Source organism: Eucyclogobius newberryi, unplaced genomic scaffold (genome assembly GCF_026437365.1).
Source record: "Eucyclogobius newberryi isolate DKJ021-1_F unplaced genomic scaffold, fEucNew1.0.hap1 SCAF_9, whole genome shotgun sequence".
Taxonomy (NCBI): Eukaryota; Metazoa; Chordata; class Actinopteri; order Gobiiformes; family Gobiidae; genus Eucyclogobius; species Eucyclogobius newberryi.
In genome coordinates, this window is record NW_027316532.1 from 35,662,752 (window position 1) to 35,678,251 (window position 15,500).

At 41.5% G+C, this 15,500-nt stretch overlaps 1 protein-coding gene across 1 annotated transcript; it reads right to left on the reverse strand.

Annotated features, from left to right (window-relative positions):
- Nucleotides 1-63: 63 nt before the first annotated feature.
- pfas (phosphoribosylformylglycinamidine synthase) lies at nt 64-15,343 on the reverse strand. The gene is made up of 28 exons (XM_072438317.1): nt 15,242-15,343; nt 13,900-14,022; nt 13,299-13,434; nt 13,083-13,188; nt 10,893-11,088; nt 9,833-9,938; nt 8,970-9,110; nt 8,431-8,555; nt 7,918-8,046; nt 7,649-7,786; nt 7,170-7,298; nt 6,996-7,069; nt 6,353-6,509; nt 6,074-6,135; nt 5,160-5,321; nt 4,799-5,023; nt 4,118-4,348; nt 3,404-3,584; nt 3,088-3,171; nt 2,810-2,965; nt 2,474-2,593; nt 2,223-2,368; nt 1,772-1,979; nt 1,582-1,673; nt 1,247-1,361; nt 1,022-1,171; nt 705-845; nt 64-517 (listed from the first exon to the last, which is right to left on the reverse strand). The coding sequence occupies exons 2-28, from the start codon at nt 14,018-14,020 to the stop codon at nt 201-203; spliced, it is 3,948 nt and encodes a 1,315-aa protein (XP_072294418.1). The 5' UTR covers nt 14,021-14,022; nt 15,242-15,343; the 3' UTR covers nt 64-200.
- Nucleotides 15,344-15,500: the final 157 nt, after the last annotated feature.

A 15,500-nucleotide genomic window follows, 5' to 3' on the forward strand; every position in this document is an offset into this window, starting at 1 on the left:
TACATTGCGTTTGTGATTGTATTAGGCCAATTATGTCTACATATAATACAATGACGCAGGAGGTTATTTGTTAAGTAGTTTAATTATTATTCAGTAGCTAATCCATTTTTAGATTAGAGTTAAAATGATGGTAGAAAAGCTCAAGTACATGGAAATTTCAATATAAACATTTTTTTTTTTTTTTTTACGTAAACATACAATTAACATGACGTTGTGTTGCTGCACCAGGCCGCTGCGTTGTTGAACATTCGCAACCATGGGGACGGCTTGAGCGTGCTCCTGAAGTCCCTCGGGGCCCAGGGCCACTGCCACCCCAGGGTGCACCTCTCAGGGTGGGGCATCATGGCGAGGTGTTTGCCATCGGGGGAACACAGGCCAGCGATACCCAGGGGAGAGCCGTTAGGGTTCAGAGGGTATTCCTGTGTGGGACGTCCCGCGTCGTCAAGGTAACGGAGGGGGGCCAGGCCTGCAGGCACGATCCGCTCAAGTGCTTCAGGGCTGGAGAACTGCATCAGACCTGAAAAAAGTAATTGTAACAGAAACGGTAAATTATCAAAATTATTATAGTGCTTTCTCAGTAAGTATTCATGCCATTTCACAATGAATGTGAGACTATGTGAAACCAATATTATAAAAGCATCACAGACACATGAAGTGACAACTATGTGATCAAATGATTGTCATAGGGAGTAAACTGACTGTACCTTCTCCATGAGCAACCCACACACCCAGGGCTGACCCCTCCATGCCCTGGAGCCACACGGACTGGGATTTCTCGATCCCGACACTGACAAAACGCGACTCAAACCTGCCAGACTTATTATGGGTAAGTACCACGTCAGAGTCTGCAAATGAGACAAGGAGGAATCAGTCAGTGGGTTCCGTGCCAGTCTTAGTTTTATACAGGGTTTTAAGAATGAATTAAGCCTGCTGTAAATATCACCAGTGATATTTGTATTTATTACTGTGGTTTTATACACACATTATACGGTATAATCTCAGGTGCATTCCAGTGTCTTACCTGTGCCATTGTCTGTCTCACCCACCCAACCCAACAAAGCAAGAAGCTGGCAGCCATTACAGACGCCCAAACTGAGAGTGTCGCTTCTCTGCCGGAAACGGTCAAATTCAGCCTTCGCTTTTGGGTTGTATGCAACTGTGGCAGCCCAACCTGAAACAAATATGAAAACATTTCTTAAGAGTACAAAAAAAATGCTAAATGATTGCGATTGTTTTTGCTTCCTACCTTTAGCTGATCCCAGGACATCGGCATAGCTAAATCCTCCCACGAACACCACTGCTTTGAACGGGTCCAGGGTTAAAGAGCCAGAACAGAGGTCCTGCATCGTGACATCCCAAATCTGTAAAACATGAAAACACTTTTAAATAATAAAATATATCTAGATCTGTATAATAAATGAATCGACAAGTCACTAGAATTATTATGGCTTTTAAACTACTTTTACACATTAGTATGACTTAAAGTATTGCCCGTGTCTTGGAAATACCACAAGGTCAAAGTTGCTGTGAAATTTGGTCAATAGATGCTAAAACAATGGGGAGTTTTGTTCTTGGATTTACCTCAAATCCTGCCATAAACAGAGACACGGACATTTCTCTGTCTCCATTACTGCCCTCCTCTCGCACCACAGCCACACGAGGCAGTCCCTCACCTACAACGTGCCACAACAGCATTTACTAAGCTGCAAAAGGCACAATAACTCTGTAGTATGAAAAGGTGACAAAATATTTCAGTAATACAGTATCTTACAAAGTTGCACGATGGCAGGCACTTCGGCGGGATTAAAGCTCAGTTTAAAGTACGGCTGCGTCCTCCTGGAGAGCCCCTCCTCTTCTTGTTTAATACACAGCTCATTGGCCTGAAGACACTCGAGATGGAAACTGGTGTCCTCCCAAACTCCTCTGAGTTCAGGGAGGCGCTCTTCCAGCACCTCCCGTCCATCCACACACACGCGGACCTACGGGGAAAACAAGACCAGTCACAGTCACTGAATACACCTTCTTTTACAATCTATTTCATATTTAAAAAGATGTCCATACATTGAAATGAAACAAAGGTTTATGAGTAATGTAGAGATTAAGACAGAGATTATTCAACAGATTGTGAACATTTGTAATCGTATTCTTAAGACTTGTGGTTCATGTTTTAACCTTCATAAATACATTGTGAAATTAAAATAATACAATTGTCTTTATCTCACCTTTGAATTGGGTCCAAAGCCCAATGTTTTTCCAATCTGATGGCATTGCACACCTGCACTGGTATATCTCTGACAAACTGTTTCAACGTCATTCTGAGAAACCTCCAGGACCAGACCGAGCTCCTCACTGAACAACAGCTCCATCACTGAACCAGAACAAAGAACATATCTGACGTTTGGCCATGTTGTACATACCGAAACTACAAACATCTTACATGAATTTAAAATAAAAAGGATAGTGGATCACTCACCTCCAGCCCCACGTGAGGACAACTCCACGTCAACTCCTCGGTTCCCTGCAAAGGCCATCTCCAGAACACAGGAAATCAGGCCTCCATCACTGACATCATGCCCGGCGCTCAGCAAACGATCTGAAACACACATTTGTACCGGAGATAATGTACGTGGTTCATTTTCAGGTACACAGTATTCATTCATAAGTGTTATCTGTAAAATGTATGCTTCACCATCGCCCAGCAGGGGGCATAGTCACCCCAGTGAGAGCTTGGATCTTTGGTGACGTCATAAAACAAAACCCATAGAGAATCTACAGTATAAACGTCACATTATAAGTAGAGATATCTGACCAGTGATGAGTGTCTGTGTGGTGCTGAAGCAGGCTGAGAGGAGCTGCGGCTGGTCCAGATCAGGAGAACAGTCCCCGAGCTGAGCGTAGCACTGAGCCAAAGCTGAGCCTCCCAAACGATGGTGGTTTGGACTCAGAGGAACCCACAGCAACACGCCTAGAGACAGGACACCGGACATTTTTTTTTAATTCAGTTACTACAATTACTACAAGTGTGTTATAGTGCTCATTCAACTCATAAAATAAAACAGTTAAAAGCTGTGAGTACAGGTGAGTTACCTTTGCCATCGGGGTCCTCTAGGTCAGGCGTAACAGTAGCAGTGATATCAGGACAAACGGCGTAGGCTGAAATAACCAAAGCCCCTAAAACAGAATAGAAGTCTTTTAATTTATTGGCACAACTTTGATAAAAATGTTGCAAAGTTTCAGATGACATCACATAATGCTTGAGATGAGGGTCAGAAAATGAGAAATGTCAATAAATGAACATGAAAGAATTTGATATAGATCAGGATAACTGTCACTAGAATAAATCATAAGTTTTATTTCTTTTACTGCTCTGAGCCCTGTACACAAACTGTCCAAAGAGTTTTACCTGGGGCCTTCACCGTCTCCTCTCCCACTCTGGCAGCCATACTCAGAGAGTCCTTGCCCCCATCAATGGCCACGCCCAGCTGCTCCATCACCTCACACATGGCTCTGCAGGCGTCCCACAGACACGCCCCCTCACCGGGCAACTTAGCAGCCCACATCCAGTTCCCACTGCACTTCACATCCTACGAAAACAAGTAAATTCAGACAGGAGAAATGCTGATATAACCGTGTTCCCTTTCAATACAATATATTATTATTCCCGAGCAAGGTAGCGCATCCCACTTTTTGTAGGGTCTGGGACCAGTCCATAGAGTACACCCAATATCGGGACCTTCCAATTGCGATATCTCAAATACAGAAGACGGTTCTTGGATGTCCCAAAATCTATAACTTTTTACTGCATATTTGGAGCTCAGTGCTTTGCTTGTTGATTCTGCAGAAATTTGCGCCGTTTCTTTGTCTTGTTATTTTTTTCCAATCTGTTTTACTCATAAGAGAAAAATAGACCATGCATTTTTCAGACCATAATGTCTTTGTAAAGAATTGTAGCAGTGTAAGGCTTCGGCACACCATGCAATAAACTGGTTAAGATGTGAACATAGTAAGTGACATGAGAATGTGAAAAAAAACTACTGAACTGCATGTATTTTTAGTTATGGGAATATTATGCTTGACATCTGATGCTAATAAATTGCTATAATAGAACTTATTTCACCTTCAGATCAGTAACTTTGGCAAACACCAGGTTAGTGAGGGCCTCTCCCACAGCCATGCGGGCCCCAGCTGCAGAGTTGACCAGGCCTTTGATGGGCTGCTCTCCGATGGCCGTCGCCGCCCCCTCCAGGCCAAACGGAGACAGTGCGACCACAGCGACGTCAGCCAACGGCGTGTGCAGCGGACCCACACACTGCTGCTGCGCCACGAGCCCAGTGACAGACCGGTCCACCTGAAGAACAGCAAACAAACATAACATTATGAGGTTTATTACACACTGGATCATTTGAATAACATGAAAAACATATTAACAATGTCAATGAAATGCAATGAAGGTAAAGGAAAGGTTGAACCAGAATGATACGGCTTTGTAAAAGTGACAACATTGTACCTAAATGAGTCTAAAATATAAAACTATAATCATGGCAGATCAACAACATAGAGCTCTCAAAATAATACATTTTTTAAACTTTAAATATTCATTTTAAGCAGTTATCAGTACCAAAGGCTTAAAGGTTCTGACACTCACAAATACTTACCATTTTGTAAACCTTAATACATATTTATTGAAATATTTCTAATTGTCTAATGTTTAAGAGAGTCAAGTGACAGCAGCAAGAAGACCAAGACAAATTCACCTCGAGTATGCAGTTTGGTTTTCCTCCCAAAACGTTATACTGACCTTGTTGGTGAGATACCGCTTTGACGCCACGGCGGGCAAACGCAGCACTCTGTCCAGCGCCTCTCTCACTGAAAGCTCCTCTGGAAGAACCAGAGGCTTGTGTTTTGGGCTCACACGCTCCATCTTAAAGTCTTTCTGCGGCATCTTCCCCAAAACCCACTCGAGCTGCAGGTCAACGGGACGGCGGCCTCCATTGACCTCCTCTTCATCATCCACCAGTGTAATCTATGAGGGCATAATAGATTAGAAGTAGAGTGGATAAATCAATGCACTTTTAAGTTCACGTCGATAAGCTCTGAACATAAAAGTGCATTGATTTAACAAGACCTATGTGCACTTATTGATCAGGGCTGAAACGTGCCTTGCCATCTCCTGTGATGTTCCCCACAAAGTCGACGGGACACTTCTCCCGCACACAGACCCTCTCCAGGAAGTCTTTGTCTGAGGAACGCAGCAGTAAAGCGTTGCTCTCCTGGTACTCCGCCCCCCAAAGCTCCAACACGCTCAACGTCGGGTCTCCTTTCTACAAGAATTATGAGGAAAAGACAATTTAAATGATGACAGAGTTTAATTTGATTCATCTAATTTTTGCACATAATATGACATTTAGTCTAAAACACCACCATTTAGGGCCAGTGCACTGAGGCAGTTTGAATGAGGCCAAAACGTTAGCAGCATCACAGTTGCTGTTTAGGTCGCAGTCATTTTATTACTTTGTTTACGGATCCGCCGCACTTAGACTATTGATTTCTACAATATAAATAAAATTATTATCAATTTGTTTTAATGAAGTACCGCCGACAACGCAAAATAGCATTAAATGAAATATAAAAACCGGTATTAAGTCAAAAGATAAGAGCGCGTGAAGCAATTGTACACCAAAATCCTGCGGGAGTCATTTATTTTGGAAAGCATTGAGCGGGTCCGTCCCTGCGCGCGGCCAGGGAGAGCGCGCCCGTTTCCCTGTCTGCTGCGCGCCTTAATATCGCAAATACACATTTTAAACCCACATTTTCTCCAGCGCGTTTTGCCGTGACTAAGAGTGCACACTTAGAAGCGTCAGTTCTACCGATGCAAAACACGCTAAATCTACTGTTACTCCCTCCCCCCCGGTGCGTTTTTGGGAAACCCGGAAGAAAAAGTATTTTGAAATTGAAATTATATTTATATTTCACCCGCCTGTTCAATATATTTCATCAAAAAAGGTGTATGTAAAACACAAAATGTCACAGTGAAATGAATAATGTATAGATTATATATGCCACGGATGATTACCTTAAACTTACTACAGTAAATCACAGCTCCAGCCGGTTCACTCAGCTCTTTCAGCACATTACCTAAAAATGACAAGGATTAAATGTTGACGGATGAATGAGACAAACGTTTTCATAAAATACCACAGCTTTCCTAATACTAGAAATACATTTAATATGAAGCCCGGAAGGGGTTACTTTCATTGTGATGGAATTATCCGTGTTCTTCGTGTACAAGAAAATAATAACTCCCTTAACCACCGCTTCATTGCTCATGTCATGTTTATGGCGTTCGTGTCACCGTTTCCTCCGGCGCCCTGGTCGTGAATGCTGCAGATGGGGTTTCCCTCGCGCCTCTCCAAACACGCCCTGAGCGCTCGGTTCATCTTCTGCTCCATCTCGGCGTCGCCTCTTTGCACCGCTCCAAGGTCCCGGTCACTGGAGTTGTCGCCCTGCACCTGAACGCACGCAACATCCAATTCATCTGGTGCGCCTCCATTTAGAGGTCGGTGTAATAAAAAGGGCAATTTGCAAATTTAAGAGAAGAACTGAAGCGGACCAAATAAAATATCTACAAATTGATACATGCGTCATACCACAATGTACTTAAACATTCAGAAAAGCTCTATAGTGACATAATAAAATAACAAAATGTATAAATGAATAAATGTGTCATTACAGGATTGTTTTCTACACAAAATAATAATAATATACTAAAGGTTGTTCATACCAAAAAAAAAAAAAAAAAAAAAAAAAATCTTCTCTTTTTTATACAATTAAGATGTTTGTTGTATCAAGATGAATCACATGTAGGTTTTTATGGACATATCTTTTTCTGGGGTGAATATTTTCAACCCGTCAGTCAGATTTTCTAACAATACTGCACATTATTTCATATATACCAAACGTCACTGTGACTTCCTGTGTTTCTTGTGGTTTCGTACTTGCACAGATGAAGCAGCTCCACCTCCCACACCGATCCTGTAAACGGGGCCTCCGATCTTCACCACCGCCATCCCTGATTGGCAGAAACAGCGGGGGGGGCAGCGGTGAGTCATTGATCTAGAGCTTTGATTGTTGTGCATAAAAATAGAACATCTTTCCCAGTCAAGAGTTACCCGTCTCCGCTTCCTCCTTCTTTATATGGGCATCCTCAATGGACCCGATGCCACCGCTGAACATAATCGGTTTGATCCACTCTCTGCGCTCGCCGTTTGCCAGCCGCATCCCGAAGGAACGAGCGAAACCTACAGATAATATATTTAGTGTCAAGGAGTCTAAAACGAAACACATAACCACCAATAAAGATAGCAGTTACGGAATTGCAGAGTAAACTGCTTTATAGTCGTTAATAAATGTAATATTATAGCCACTATCCCCTTAAGATATCAAAAATTGTGGTATGTAAAAAAACAATTCAAAAACAAATCATATTGTCAAAAGTAACTACATTACAAACATGCATTGTACAGCAAAACATAAATGAATACAAAAGCTTAAAATTTCTTTTTTTTTTTTTTTAAACAAGAGAATTCACTATTCTTTCTACCAATATCGAAATAGAAATCTCAAAATCTACTTTGAATCTGTTCCATACCCGACAGGACAGGCTCTCCAAACTTGTTGCCATAATCTGAGGCCCCATCACTGGCTTCTATCGCCACCTGCAGCGGAGAGGCAAAGCTGGAAGGATAATCCCAACCCGCTCCTGTGCACTCCCAGGGCAGTGTGTAGCCTACACAACAAGATCGCATTCATAACGAGCAAGCAATAATACTGACAAATTATCCTGTATAAAAATAAGATTGTGCAAATGTGAAGTCAATTAGGTTAAAATGGCAAAAAGTGTTTTTACCACCGACTGACCTGGGATGTGCAGGTTTCCAAAGCAGTATCCAGCGGTCCCTGCGATGACATGACCCCCCTGCCCTGCACTCTGGACGTCCCTGATACGACCCCCTGTGCCTGTAGTGGCTCCACTGAAGGGAGCAACACCTACAAGTAGAAGAGGACATTTCTACAAGAAGAACTGTGTTGCTACATCAGTAAACGAGTCTCCTTGTTATTAAATGAAAAGTTCCACAGTATGACATTAAACCAGTCATGTAACAGGAGTTTTTATTGCTAAAAAACACAATGGAGTGTTATGGTGCGTGGGCTTGTCAAACTCAAGTTAAATTGTCTGCTTCTCTTCATGGAGAGATACATTTAATGCCATACAGTGAAACATTCCAGGCAAATCAATGACCCCCACCACAAAGCGCACCTTTAAAAAGACAAATCAGATTGCAGTATTTTCTCAATTTGATGTTAAATTTAGTTATAATAGGGGACATGAATTTGCCCTAACATTAAGAGACATTAGTTTTGCTGCTAAACCTGTTGGAAAGTTGTGCGTTTCTGCGGTGAAGATGACGTGTCGGAGGGAGTGTCGCGTCTCATACAGACTGGCCTGGGACGGATCTTTAGGGTACAAACAGTCCAGCTCCACCCCTTTGATACCACTGAAGACACACATGCACAGCAGAATCAGTACATACCATATACAACTGCAGCTCACCTCAAGTGAATGTGAGTAGATGTATACACATATGTAAAAGATAATGTATTACAAAAATATAAACAAAATGTATTACAAAACAGCTATTTTTGGAGACATTTTAAGTATTGATATTTTTGATACCTCCGTCAGTATCAATATTGAGTATCGGTCAGCCCAAAACTCATTTTTAGTGAATTTCTGGATTCCCTTGTGTTCGAGTGCGTTTTAAGATGTGTAAACTTATAATTACTTAAGAGCCCATTATTGGACGGTTTCTGGGGGTTTAAGAGCCCATTATTGGACGGTTTCTGGGGGTCGACGTACTTCTCAATTGATTCGATCAGGCCTAATTTTCATTTTGCACACTCTTCCTCACCTGCTGTTGTCACAAAACTTGATGATGTTGTTTGGGTTTGAGTGTCGCTGTGTGTCCATGATGAGACTGAAGAGAGTGTCCGTCTGCTCCTCTCCATCGATCAGCATTCGGCCGCGGAAGAACCAGTGCCGGCTGTGCTCGCTGCAGGAAATGAGGGGCAAAAAGTCAGAATAATGTTGTTTTTATTATAAATTGCCAAAACATTTTACCTTTTTTTTTTTTTCAACCAGGGGATTTTCTATTCATTTGATTTGTTCTTAGGCTGAGCAAAATAATGTCTGTTTGCCGTAACCCGACCGACCCGGTTTAAATCAGCCGACTCTAACACGAATATCAGCATTTCCTTAAAAAAAACGTCAAATTCTTTTATTTTTCAAATATTTTGCCGACTCACCGACCCGGTATTTCCTAGAGCTCAACATTGATTAATTTTAAAGCGCTAGTTAGCTTAACTTTCATCCCAGGCGTGAAATAACGCACTGCACAACGCAAGTAAATACTTACTTCCGATCCTCCATATGAGTCTGTATCGAAACAGACCATGAAGGACGCAACTAATATTGTTTCGGGCCAGTTGATTTCTGTCGTGGCCACCTTACATGTCGCTCTGTATCATGGTGTGGCTTGATTTAAATTTGCCTCGCGCATTGCATTCTGGGATTGAAACACGCCCAGCAGTGTCATCACAACAAACATGGCGGCGCCCGTGTCCCCCGCATGTTCCCCCCGCTTGCCTTCGCTACCAAAATAAAGGATAACGATGCACAAAAGGTCGATTGAAATATCTTAAAATCGGGTTGATCAAGACGTTTTCCGTCAAAATGTTGGGTCGGGTTTTCCAGGTTATAAGTTAAAACTCCCACCTGTTTGACTGAGCCAGGTCAAAGCACTCCACACTTGTCGGATTCCTTTGAACTCGCTGAAACATTGACGTGTAATAGTCCAGATCCCAAGAGTCGAAGGCAAGACCTGTTGTTGACAGAAACATAACCTGATCAATAATCGGAGGCTTTACTTTTGGACATCAAACCTAGACCGACCCAATCTACAACATCAGATTAGTGTAGCTCCTTGAGTTTGTGCAGCGACAGCAAAACACGTCTGTAATATCAACATTTCATATCAGAAATCACATCAAAAGTCCATATTTCTGTTCCTGCTGCTGATGCACAGATCTGCAGCAGGTGAAAGAATGCGTTCATATTCATGCAACAGTGTCCACAAATAACTACTACTAGGCCAGGGGTGGGCCCACATACGGCCCGTTTGTCTTTATAATCTGGCCCGCCAAACATGCCAAGATATTACAAAAAAAATGTCCTTAAGCATCTGTCTGCACTTGTATCCTTAATAAAGATGACGTGAAATGAATTAAATAATATATCCAATAGATATATTATTTAATTCATTTCACGTCAATACATATATATATATAATAATATATCTGACAGAAAAGTGATATTTTACTTGATATGACATTTTTTAATTTTTTTTCACACCAACGATCGCGGGCCGGCCCTCCTTGCTTGGATTCGAATATGGCCCTCGGAGGAAAATAATTGACCACCCCTGTTCTAGGCTGTATAAATCGTTTTATTTTCTTTACGTTATGTATGGCCCGTGACCCAGCCTGAACGTCTAAATTCGGCCCGCGGCCCAGAATGAGTTTGACATCTCTGATCTAAATGTAAATCTAAAATAGCATGTTACATTTCCATCAAAGTGAATCTGCGTGTCTGAGGTTTGGACTGCTTTAAGAACGTGTCGTTGCACGTGCGAGTTGATGAGGAGCATCTTTTCTGTCTTGTGACTTCAATGTCACACATCAGCTGACACTCCCCCCTCCTCACAGAGAGCGGGACATTTGGAGTGGACCCAATAATGGAGACAGTGGGGCCTGACAAAATGAGTTTCAAATCTTACCTAAATCGTCATTTGCCTTTTCCAGCGCTGCCCGACCTGCTCCCAAAATGTCCACCTCAAAAACCGGCTGAGGTTTGGTCTCCACAGCAAAGGACGTGATTGGAGTTTGATAGATGCATTCGGTCATACTGTCGTACAAAGACTCGATCAGCTTCTTTACATCCTCTTCATTTGTTCCAGTATCAGAATTTAAGGGCTGGTGATCAGAGGGACAAAATTCAGATTTAGTCAAAAATAGAAACATTTTTATAGTATTGTTTTTGGTGTTTGAGCAGTGGTTGAAAGTAACAAAATTCAAAAGTAAAAGTACTGTACTTAAATAAAATGTTTAGGTATACGTCCTTTACTTTAGGACATTTTATAGTGGATATGTCGGTGTAATCCCTCATTCGTCCAGGCGTGTTCCATAGTAGAAAAAGCTTCAGTTGTAGTCATCTGGACTCAGTTTGAAAAATTAGACGTTTCGACTCTCATCCAAGAGTCATTGTCAATAAAAGAATTTAGATCGGGAACTCCGATATTAATACTGTTCTGTGGTAAGACCCGCCCATTGGGAGGAGCCTTCCTGAAGTAGAAAGAGTTGTTTGTTTCAACAGAAACTTCCCCCTTGTATCTACCGAGCTAGCCTATTCAGAATCTTAATGGGCTATTAGAATCCTCTTTGTCTTTGTGAGACCCTGGCTCAACCACCCTGAGTACCTGATTAGCATCTAAATGTCCTGGTCCTCTACCTTTCCAGGGGTTCAGTGTTCCATTATAGCTTCCTTGCCTCCTCTTTCAAACCATCTTTTCTCCCTGCTTAAAACCTTCACCTCACCGTCTTCAAACGAGTGATTAGAGGCTTCAAGATGGAGATGCACGGCACTCTGAGGTCCTGAACTTGTATTTCTTCTGTGTTGATAAAGCCTCTTGTGTAGAGGCTGTTTCGTCTCACCTATGTAACGTTCTTTACAGCTTTCTTCACTGCATTGGATCGAATAAACTACATTGCTCTGTTTTTGAGTCGGCAACTTGTCCTTAGGGTGAACCAGTTTTTGTCTTAAAGTGTTTCCTGGTTTAAAATAAACAGGGACTTCGTGTTGTCTAAAAATTCTCTGCAGTTTTTCCGACAGGCCAGACACATAAGGGATAGAAACACCCTTCCTTCTCTGTTCAGTTTCCCTTTTGTCCTGCTTCTTGGTTCTCTTCACTCTGTTGAGAGCCCAAGCGGGGTAACCACAGGCTGAGAGGGCATTTCGGACATGTTTTTCCTCTTTCTTCTTGCCCTCTGAGCTGGTGGGCACACCTTGAGCTCTGTGTTGTAAGGTTCTGATCACACCCAGCTTGTGCTGTAGTGGGTGGTTGGAGCCAAAGAGCAGATACTGGTCCGTGTGTGTAGGTTTCCTATATACTTCTACTTGGAGTTTCCCGTCCTCTCCTCTGATCGTGGAACAATCAAGAAAGGCCAAGCGATTCTCCTTAGCGTCTTCTCTTGTAAACCTGATATGTGGGTCCACAGCATTGATGTGATCAGAGAAGGTTTCCAGCTCTTGTTCCTTGATTGTTACAAACGTATCATCGACATAGCGAAGCCACAGTTTTGGGGCTATTGGGGCTATTCTCAGGCATAGCCCCCAAAACTGTGGCTTCGCAACAGTATTAATATCGGAGTTCTCGATCTAAATTCTTTTATTGACAATGACTCTTGGATGAGAGTCGAAACGTCTATTTTTTCCAAACTGAGTCCAGATGACTACAACTGAAGTTTTTTCTACTATTTTACAGTGGAAACATTTTACTTTTACTTATCTACATTTAAAAGCAGGAATCAGAACTCTTTACTCCTTCATTTTTAAACTGGAGTGAGAAGGTTTTTTTTGACGTTTATTGTTACATCCTGAGGTTTAAAATCTTGACTTTGACAAAACATGAATGTATGTCATTATAAAAGTGTAGAAACAACGAAAAACTGATAGAATACAAAAAAAATCAAGACAATTATTTGATCATCATCATCACCACATTTTGCACTTTAAAAATTATAAAAATCTGTGCAAAATATTTTTTTACTCTAAAAGTAACATTTTAAAAACACTTACTTCTGTACTTTCTCTTAAGTAGAGTTTTATATGTAGACTTTGCACCAGTATCTGTACTTTTACTTAATTAAATTGAGTACTTTTCCCCCACTGTGTTCGAGTCATTTCAAACCTTGATGAGGAACCTTCGGGACACTTCAATGCGCGCGACGTTTGTGAGACCGACGCTCTGACAGATGGACACAGTATTGGTGGACCAGGCAGTGGAGAAGTTCAGCCTACAAGTATAAATATATACATTTAAATAAGTAGTATAAATAATCTTTAAATCTACGATCTTAAACAAACATAATAAAATGTAACAGGTTTAAAGCAGCGTCTTACTTACCTTGGTCCGATCTCCACCAGTGTTGCTCCACTCTGCTCCGTCAGACTGGGTTTATCAGACGGAGGCCGAGACTGCTGTGGAGGACCAAACAACCACAACAGAATCTGCTGCTCATCATCTTTTAGATTCTCACATCCTGTAAAGGAAACAGGTGAAAGAAAATCTATTTTGTTACATTTACCACATGTTTCTGCTGAAATAAAGGCACATAGTATCACTAAATGTGGTGCATTACAATGACCTGGTGGGAAAAGGGTGACACAGCATTGACAATTTGTATTTATTTATTTCAATATTCTCACAATCAGAATGTGCTAAATCATGTCTGTAAATGCCTAGATTGAAGTTCAAGTATGGCACAAAACGAGAAAAAAATAACAAATTAAATATAAAAGAGAAGAAATGTCACATTTACACTCTTACTTGTGAGCTCAGATGTCAGAAGTCTCTTTTTAAGTTTTAATTGTAAATGATATGCAAAATTAGAATATTAAGTACATCTCCAAAACAACAATTGAGATTATAATTGTTTCAATATATCTCCCATCTTTACATAATAAATACAGGCTTTCTATGACGAAACAACAGGTTTCTAACTGACCTGTGAGCTCCACATTGTAGCATAGCTCAGTGGTTATTGACAGCTGAGGGAAGAGCTTGGCTGCCCTCTGTAAAGCCCGAGCTTGGACAGGCTCATTACTGTAGAAGTGCACCACAGACATCTCTGACGAAACAGACAGAACATGCTCGTTAAAAAAACAATGATGTGTCTGTACTTTAGGTGTTGCATGGGCAATGCTGTTCAAATAAATCCTCCAGTTTCCCTTTATCTTTTTTGTCAGTATCACGTTTTAACCTGATACTATCATGAAATGATGTGATGCTATCATGTTATTTCATTATGGTTTCACGTACAACGTGAGATTGAAGGAAAACAAAGAAATAAAGGTGCAAGTTATTACGAAAACCTTATACTATCACGTTATTTTCTAAGTGACCGACAATTTCTCAAAGTCGCCAACTCTTCTGGTCAGTCTAGAAGGCCAAACATCTAGTCACCCGACCACTCTTTGTTGTTTTCTGCAGGTGGGCCCCTCAGCTCTGTGCATAACGACACAACTTTGTCATTGCTCAGAGTCGAGCCATCACTGGCAGTTTGTCTCCTCCTGTGATAGAATCACGTTATTTCGTGATGGTATCAAGTTAAAACGTGATGGCCAAAATAATAATAAACACGTGAGACTAGCTGATTTTCTTTAAGGACCATTGTCCTTAAAGAACATAGTCAAGGGTGACTATAAAAGTGAAGAGGTTTTCCTAAATCTGACCTCTGATCTGGACACTCAAGAAATCAAGATGAAATCATTCCAACAATGGGTTGATAAGCAAAACATTTGAAAATTATTTTTTGAGGGGCTGGAAGGGATAACACAAACTGCATGTTCAGAAATGATTTAGATGCAGATCTGCTTTGGACAGAGCCATGACAGAACATGATGGTCCATAGACATTGTGCAGTCTCAGGACTAAACATGGAGAAACTGTCTTCTTCCTGAAGATGTGAGACAGAGACAGGCCTCTACTCAAAGTCTAGGCTGAAACAGATCTGTTTAGCTGTGTATGTATCTGCACTCTTCTCTTTAGTACAATTATAAAGAGTATGTATGTTTTTTGTTTGTACTATTGTTGCAGTGCATCTTTTTAAACACACTTATATGGTTCTATGGATTGTGCTCTACAAATGCCTGGCATTCAGGAACATTCTGCTAAGTGGTAACAAACCACCGTGTAACAAACATTAAAAACAAAACTGTGAATGAACTGTTCAGTCTAAAGTCTTAGTACACTGGCTTTTCACATAACTAACACTTTTTGTAAAGACTAAGACAGTGTAGCATTAGCACAAAGTGATGATAAGTTGAGCTAACTCACGTATAACTCACATGCAGCAGAAGCACTTCCTCCTGAGTTCTTTACGGCGGCTCAAACCACAGCTTTGTCCTGAATGAAGTGAGCGTGGTCAGACACGGGACAGGCCCACGGGGACAGGAGACAAGCGGGATGGACACGCGCCTCTGCACCTCTCACGTGTGTCCACACAGCTGGAGTGCGCATGCGCGGTCTCGCAAACGCGGTACTACCAAACCTCATTCAACTAAAGTTATGCTTAACATTGATGTGGCTGGATAAAGTTACTGCTAG

Excerpts from the sequence above, each read along its gene's own strand:
- pfas (XM_072438317.1), bottom strand. The coding sequence starts at position 14,020 with ATGTCTGTGGTGCACTTCTACAGTAATGAGCCTGTCCAAGCTCGGGCT. Across the intron at positions 11,089-13,082 it reads CCCGAAGGTTCCTCATCAAG|CCCTTAAATTCTGATACTGG; the intron begins GTTTGAAATGAC and ends TCTGATCACCAG. Across the intron at positions 7,070-7,169 it reads GAAGGAGGAAGCGGAGACGG|GGATGGCGGTGGTGAAGATC; the intron begins GTAACTCTTGAC and ends TCTGCCAATCAG.